We start from the raw sequence: 8,025 nt of genomic DNA on the forward strand, positions 1-8,025 counted from the left end.
AGATAGATAGATAGATAGATAGATAGATAGATAGATAGATAGACAGACAGATAGATAGATAGATAGGCAGGCAGGCAGGCAGGCAGGCAGGCAGACAGACAGATAGACAGACAGACAGATAGACAGACAGACAGACAGACAGACAGACAGATAGATAGATAGATAGCAATATTAGTAGATGTATGAAGTCAGTAATGTGTGATGGTGAGTCAGAAATAGGAACATGTTGCTAGGAATTTTTTTCTTCTCTTCTTCTCATACTGAATCATAAATCCAGAACGTCTGCAATGGACACACACCAGTTTACTAATACTCTCTGTCTGCTGGTGATCCTTTATTCTGCAGGTAAGAAGATTCAAAACAGAGTTTGAATAGAATAACTCAATAGACCTGATAATGTTGATTTTGTACGCTTTGTCAACTTTGTTCCCTAGCTATAGCCAAAGACGATGATGGCTGGTTGATGAAAGCGCCCACTGAGGTCCGGGCGATGGACGGGTACCCAGTAGTGCTTCCCTGCTCTTTTAGCCACCCGCATCACACCCATCCCTCCTCCATGCATGTGGTGTGGACCCTGGGCCACGGACGGGCCGCCACTGTGCTGTTCCGCTGCACGAGCCTGAACAACAGCAAGCTGTGCCAATCAAAGCCCATCCAGGACCAGCGCTACCGCCTGGAGGGCAACCACCGAAACCATGACGTCTCACTCAGGATCAACAGCATGACCTTGAAGGACAGCGGCCGCTACTACTGCCGTGTAGAGATACTGGGGCATCCCCATACAAGCTTTGAGAACACACTGGGTACTCGTCTACGAGTGGAGGGTAAGAAAAGCATCAGTTGATTCCTGTATGTTCCCATCTGATGTCTTAACGTGTTTAAGAGGGAAAAGAAATATTGTATCTTTATGATGACTGTAAGTTTGCTTCTTATGGAACAATATTCATGTCCAACAAGCATAGTCCTAACCCCAACCAATTATTACCTAATCGATAAATATCTCTAAATATAGAAATGATAAAAATAAGTTGATATGAACTCTAATGCCAAACTGATTGCTTGTTCCAAGACTGTTCTACTTGGCAGTAAGAATATGGATGAAGTGTTGTGTTCCATTCAGAATGCTTTTCAAAATTCAATTTAAATTTCAATTAATTTCCTGAATTTAAATTAAGGTTGCAAACAGCAAAGCAGAATTGCAATTTGGCTTAAAATGTTAAAATATGAAAAGTCAAATTAAAAAGGAAGTCAATGTAAAATGAACTAAAATCTATATTTGTAATTGTTAGTTTAAAATTAAGGTTTGTCAAGACAAATTTCTAAAGAAAGCTTGATAAGGCTTTGTGTGAATGACATTTAAAAAGTACTGAACATTTTATAGGCCTTAAGACAAATCTGTTTGAAACGCCATACATTTTAGTTAATTTATATATTCATCTTTATATTTACAAAATTTATGAAACAGGGTGGGGGGGGGCACTTAATTTCCCTGAATTCCTGTTGAATTTCTATGAATAGAGCACTGCACGGCATATTTTTGAAGACCAGCCCAGAAGTTTCCACCACCTAAGTTCCTCTAACAAAAACACAACAGGATTTTTCCATTGGCTTTTTGATTATTGCAGAAAATAAGTTCTGTGACCAGCAAAGTTAATGATTCTTACAGGTATTGTTTAAGATAATCTTCACAAATAAGCATAACTGTCATTAATTTTGGAACCTAAACACAATCAGTAGAAATAAAAAACTAAACGTAGGCTACAGTATAAAAAAACTACTCCATGGTCACATGACTTCAGTGTCACCACCAAGCTTTCAAAAACTATTGTAATTCAGTAAATTCCACTTCCTTTCATTCCAATTCAAATTACAATGGGCTTTGGCCTATACAATTCAAATTATGAACTGAATGGAAGCCAGCTCTTAAATTCTGACAGGTATTTTTATGTTGCTCATTACTAGCTGCACCACGAATCCTGAGTTTGTCAGCCGAGGGGACTGAAGCTGGCTTCAAAGCCGTGTGTCATGTTCAGGGTTCCCCTCTTCCTGACATTCAATGGATAGAACCAGATGGTGTTCAGGAGGGAGATACTTCATTCCCTCTTTCTCAGGACGCTACTGGGCAATACCGCACTTCAAGCCAACTGCTGGACGTCAAACCTGGACAACAGTACATCTGTGCGGCTTCAAACTCTTTGGGGAAGGATCAAGCCACGCTCTACCTTTTGCCCCCCAGTCCAGAGAGATTAACCGCAAAGAGCTCTTTCTCTCTCCTTGTGCTGCTTCTTGCTCTGGCCTTGGGTACCAAGCTGCTTTTGGCTCTGGGTGTGGGAGCTTGGGTGATCAAGAGGAGGTTTAGCATCAGAGCTAGCAGCGTGGAACACTGAAAAGACGCAAATGTCACGCTCACATAATCAGAACACTGTGGTTTCAAAGCTGTTTCTTGTCTCATGTATGTTGTTAAAAATACAAAGGCTTAAAATAAACTTCCTCTTCTGAGGTCAGCCATATGACTCTGACTTCCATCTTTGTCTGACCTGAGTGGATAATTTCACCCTGAGTGATAAGTTCACCCTTACATACCAATATAATAACATAACATAACATAATATAAATCTGATAAAATATAAATCTTTATCTTCATGCATTCGTCTGTTAAAATTAAAGTTTTGCAAAAAAAAAAATAATAAAAAAAAAAATTGGAAAATATAAAGAATTTTAGATTTTTTTTTTTTTCTTAAACTGGGATCTACTGTACCTGTACATAACGACTGATTAATTATATTCACTTCCACCACACAGGCACGCACACACACACACACACAGGTTGGAAAATAAGATAATGGCTTGATAATGGCAGCCGAAAAAGAAATACAAAGACAAACATTGCTTTTTCTTCTTTTTTAAAAGAACATTTACTATTGAATCAAAGAAAGACCATTTGTGAGAAATTAAATGGATTGTAAAATTAAATAAATTTAATTTTCTGATGATTTTCAAGTCAGTTTAAACTTGTGTGACTGTGACTGTTATTAAAGTAAAGATTTTTAAAATAAAGGGCTAAAAAATTAATTATTTTGTATAAAAAAAGTCTACAGGACTCATTGTTGTTCAATTAACATTCTTTAATAATAATCACTGTTTAAATCTTAGTCTGGATACAGATCAAAATGCATCTCAACTTACACGCTAATTTTTAATAGTTATATTTAACCTAAAAAGTCTGCAATACAAGTTTTCTTTTCACTGTTAATATTATTGCTAGATCTATGTCATTGCCCACCAGATAACATTTTCTAAATCTAGTCTAATATAGGGGCCTCACTATGTATAGACAGATAAATGTTGAGCATGAAAATCAAACCAATCTATACTGATCCCTAAAGATAGTTCTGGAAGCAAATTTTTGGAGGTCACAAGTCTTCAAGACATCTGTTGTTTACAAAGTATCTCATAAAGTGAAGTATTTTGGTCTTTTATAGCAAACAGGCTTCTTTTTAGAACAGCAGCGTCCACTCTTCCACTTGAAGTTCTTGTTGGGATCCAGGGAAACCAAGGCGCACAAGCCTTTCTCCGGTTTTTCAGGCTGTCCTTTCTCCCAGTAAGTGAAGTCCACGTAAGGTGAGAAAGTGTCTTCGTTTTTCCAGTACCAGTCTGTTGAGTACAAGCTGCGGCGCAGACTGATCCAGCCCTCCGTGGGTTCTTCAAATGTCATGTTTAAGGCCATCTTAGTCTGGCTGCTTTCATTGTTGAGCCTGGCAAACAGATAAGCATTTTTCATGCAGTACTCGCGGGACTTGAACCAGCTCATTTCATTTTCACCAAGTACAAACATCTCCGGAGTCACCATACAGCCGCCATAATCTAAACACACACAAATCAATATTCAGTAATCAGTTAGTATTAAACATGACTGCTTAAAAACTTAATTTAACAAGTTAGTGAAATAACTTAGCACAGTGGTTCTCAATGGTTTTTTGGTCGGGCCCCCCTTTAAACCTATAAAAAAAATCTGCCATCCCCCCTCCCTCCCTCGAATCCCCATCCCACCTCAGACTACCAAATAATTTCACTGAACATTATGAAAAATGAATGCTTTTTTAATTAAAAAAACCTACAGGGAAAAAACACCTGCATTCACTCAAAAACATAAAAAAGCTAGAAGCAAAGCAACAGCAGAAGACAGATAGATGGTTTATAATACATGGTTTGTATTATATAATAGTACTATTTGTTAATCATTTTAATTGTATTATATGCTCATTAAAACACTTTTTAAAAAGGTATATGTGAATGGTATATGTGAATGTACATAAAATCATATCTTATATAAAGTAAGTTATATATACAGTGCTACTTTAATCTTTATATGTATGTATGTATATATATATATGTATTATATATATATATTATATATATATATATATATATACACATACACACACATATATATATATACACACATATATATGCACATACATCCAAATATGTTTTTAAATGACGTCATGATCATCTACAGTTGTCAATTTCACATTACAGAGTTCATGTGCCAGCTTAATGATTTAACTAAATTACGAGCTGTAAAAGCTACAAAAATGCTTACAATTTCAGGTTAATTACCAAATTTGGCCTGTTTGAACATCAAGAAGCTACTCTTGTGTAGTATATTTAAGAAATATATGTAATATATAATTATATTTATATATAATATAAATCATATATATACAGTGTATATATATATATATATATATATATATATATACACACACACACACACACACACACACACACAAATGTATATATAAATTATGGTTAAACATCACAATTGACACAGCTCAAACACTCACCTGGGTCTGAATTTATAACTGTTGCTGCACTCCCATAGGTATTGTTAGACTCCAAGCGTTCTATCATATATACACCAATCCTTGCAAAAGGATGCCAGATTGTGCTTAACCTTTCTCCCTCCACTAGAGCTCAAGAGAACCCTGTGCCATTCATAACGTTCTATTTGTGTGGAGGCAAAGGCTGATCATTCATTCGCACAGCATCAGCACTGGATGTATTAGCAATTACCAAGGCACCACTGTGTGAGGAATTAAAATCCACCAGATAACAGCCAGAGAACTTGCTTATCGGAATGAGGTCTAGAACAAGTCCAGGACTGATTAATCGGAGGGAAACCTGGACGGTGGTAGAAATAGTTGAGATGATGTTCTTAAAATTGGGTAATAATGGCAGGATGTCTGAAGAATTTTGCACCCAAACACCAGTATAAGGAGAAAAACAACCTTGACAGACTTGGAAGGGTTGATTTGTTGTCACAAGTAGCTGTCTGGCACTGAAGATGGGGGGCACGAGGAATCTGTCTTTATTGTTGTTTGACACATAGGGTTGGAGCTGGTTCAGAATCATGTTGCATGAGCAGTTTTTGCTGTCAAAGCACGGATGGGTCAGAATCACAGCCACTTTGTCCTCTGCGTTGATTTGTCTCACCGACCCATTAATCTGAATCTGGTAAAGATTGTAAGGATCGAGCATTATTGTATCTTCTTGGCTCTGACCTCTTTCATCTACCCCTTTGATGGTGACACTCTTGTCCATGTCCACTGCATTGATGATCATCAGCCTAAAAGGCAGGAATCTGACATTTGATGTCACCGTGAGGTTAAAGGACGTGGCTATCTTGGTGTAATTCAGAGAGGGAACCTGATACACCTTTCCCAGATTTTGTTCAGGCTGGACAACGTGAGACTGGAATCTCCCCTTCCATCCACTCACAGAAACCACTGTGATGTTTTTATCACTGGTGATTCGAAACGTCTTATTGGAAGACATAAACTGGGATTCTTCAACCTGCTTTGTCAAATTCAAAGTCCAAATTATTCCTTCGGCGAGGCTTGTGTTGGTGGTGACATTGCCGTTGGCCATATAGGCAACATTGATCATAGTGTTTTGGTGAAGGGTAGTGATTTTGAATAGGTTATAGGTCTTTCGATAATAAACAGCAATGTTCTCGGGGAATGCAGTGATGAAACTCGTCCCACGATTGTCCAATGAAAGCCCTGTGAATGTTCAATATCTAATAATCATGTTCGTTTAGCTATTTAAAAATTTCTAACTTATTTTTAACCAGTGATAATCACTACAGATGCACCAATACTACTCCGTTGCACTCGTATCAAGTTGATACTGGAGGGTAAATACTTGTTTCTGGTATCAATATTATCATCAATGTTCTGAATCTATTGGCATAACTGCACTTTGAAAATTTGAGACAGCCATTGTGATATTTCTAACAGCAATTTCAAGGACAGGACTTGAGCACAATCAGTTTCATTACAAAAACATCTTATTGAGTACAAAATGTTTGGCGTCTTGAATTGGTATTGGTGCATCTGTAGTAATTGTATTAAATAATGCAGAACATAAAGAGATTTGTCTGTATGCATTATTTACCTTGATTAAACATCAAAATGGTCAAGAGAACAGCCAACATGACTGCATGTTTTGCATATGCAGCTCCCGCCTTGTGTGAAGTTGGTTTCAGCTACTGTGCACTATGCTAGCAAAAAAAAAAAAAAAGTAAATGACAAATATTTTTAAAAACACTCAGTTGATCCAGTATTTATTGTACAAAATTCACATGCAGACAACAGTAAACCATATTTTCCACTGAGGAGGCTCTTCTTGCAGTTAATCAAACTAGAAATATGTAAAATGTAGAATACCTGCTTTCAATGTTTTGTCTCTCATTTGCAGAGGCCCAGCAGAGGTTGTATTTCCTTCGCCAGCTGAGGAAGTTCAACCTGCCACAGGAGCATATATTTTTTAAACAAAAGTAATGTATTCATGTGAAGCAAAGCCGATTTTTTTAGCAGCCATTACTCCAAAATGTTTTGATGAATACAAAGTTCAAAGGAACAGCATATATTTGAAACATTTTCTGTAATTTTATAATAATCTGTCACTTTTGATCAGTTTAATGCATCCTTGCTGAATAAAAGTATATTTCTTTCAAATATATACATTACATAGATACTGAGACTAATGTCATTAGTGAAATTATTATTAGCTGTATAGCTATATTATAGCTGTATAACATGAATATAGGAAACAATTCTGATAATGAACAACATTAATAGTTTACTCTTCAGCCCATAAAATTGTGTCGGGCAGCTTTACATTGAGTAGTCACATTACTAAATATAGGTTTTAGAACTTCATACAAAGTGCATTAAATACTAGAAATTATTTCATATTAATTCATATCTAGGAGGCTGTGTTAAATCTTTTTTATTCATTCAGATAAATGCATCAATTTAAGTTAATCAACGGCAACCACAAAAGAGTTATTTTCTACTGATTTGTCATTTGCTTAAATTCTTGATATCTGTACAGACTTTACAAGTCAATAATCACAAGCAATTGTTTTGCTTAGGCTTGTATTAGAAAAATTATATTTAAAAAAAATAATACTATATATTAATATTAAAAAAATGTTATAGTGCTATTCCTGCATCCCAACGACCACTTCTAAGGAAAACATTCAGAAATATTTACTCAGTTTACCTAATTTAAACATAAATGAATAAATGAGGTTGTTTGCGAAAACATCCTACCTTATATTTGGCCAGCACTCTTCCTCTATCTCAACAGAAAAAGCTGTGCATTCTCTGTTCATTTGGTAAAAGAACATTTGACATTCAAAATCGCTTCTCTCTTCTCCCCATGTGGTTTTGCATAAGACTCCAGAAAGATTTGTGCCTTAAGATCAACAAGTTTCATATTACAGATGCGGAAATTCACCAACACCTACATTACATAGGGCACTTTATTCACTCAAGATAATTCTGTTCCAAAACAGTCAAAGGAAAACAGCGTTACAAAAAACAACAAAATATCAGCCAGCGAACTGATAATTGTTTGTATCTACACATCACAACCTTCAATTACATTTGAAATTTTTTTTAGAATTTTACCAAATAGAAATTTCTTAATGAATATATAACCTAAAGCTCCTTA

At 36.0% G+C, this 8,025-nt stretch overlaps 2 protein-coding genes across 3 annotated transcripts; one reads left to right on the forward strand and one right to left on the reverse strand.

Moving 5' to 3' along the window:
• Positions 1-287: 287 nt before the first annotated feature.
• On the forward strand, positions 288-2,387 carry LOC107666731 (sialic acid-binding Ig-like lectin 15). Its single transcript, XM_016458164.1, has 3 exons — positions 288-345; positions 435-824; positions 1,963-2,387. The coding sequence occupies exons 1-3, from the start codon at positions 288-290 to the stop codon at positions 2,385-2,387; spliced, it is 873 nt and encodes a 290-aa protein (XP_016313650.1).
• Positions 2,388-3,104: 717 nt separating this feature from the next.
• On the reverse strand, positions 3,105-6,556 carry LOC107666876 (uncharacterized). Of its 2 annotated transcripts, none has more exons than XM_016458383.1 (3): positions 6,460-6,556; positions 4,848-6,065; positions 3,105-3,864 (listed from the first exon to the last, which is right to left on the reverse strand). In XM_016458383.1, exons 1-2 carry the CDS (start codon positions 6,497-6,499, stop codon positions 5,008-5,010), a joined length of 1,098 nt encoding a protein of 365 aa, XP_016313869.1. In that variant the 5' UTR covers positions 6,500-6,556; the 3' UTR covers positions 3,105-3,864; positions 4,848-5,007. Both variants share the same exon structure in this region, with proteins under 2 accessions (XP_016313869.1, XP_016313870.1).
• Positions 6,557-8,025: the final 1,469 nt, after the last annotated feature.

This window comes from Sinocyclocheilus anshuiensis, unplaced genomic scaffold, assembly GCF_001515605.1.
Source record: "Sinocyclocheilus anshuiensis isolate Anshui unplaced genomic scaffold, SAMN03320099.WGS_v1.1 scaffold267, whole genome shotgun sequence".
In the NCBI taxonomy this organism is placed as follows: domain Eukaryota; kingdom Metazoa; phylum Chordata; class Actinopteri; order Cypriniformes; family Cyprinidae; genus Sinocyclocheilus; species Sinocyclocheilus anshuiensis.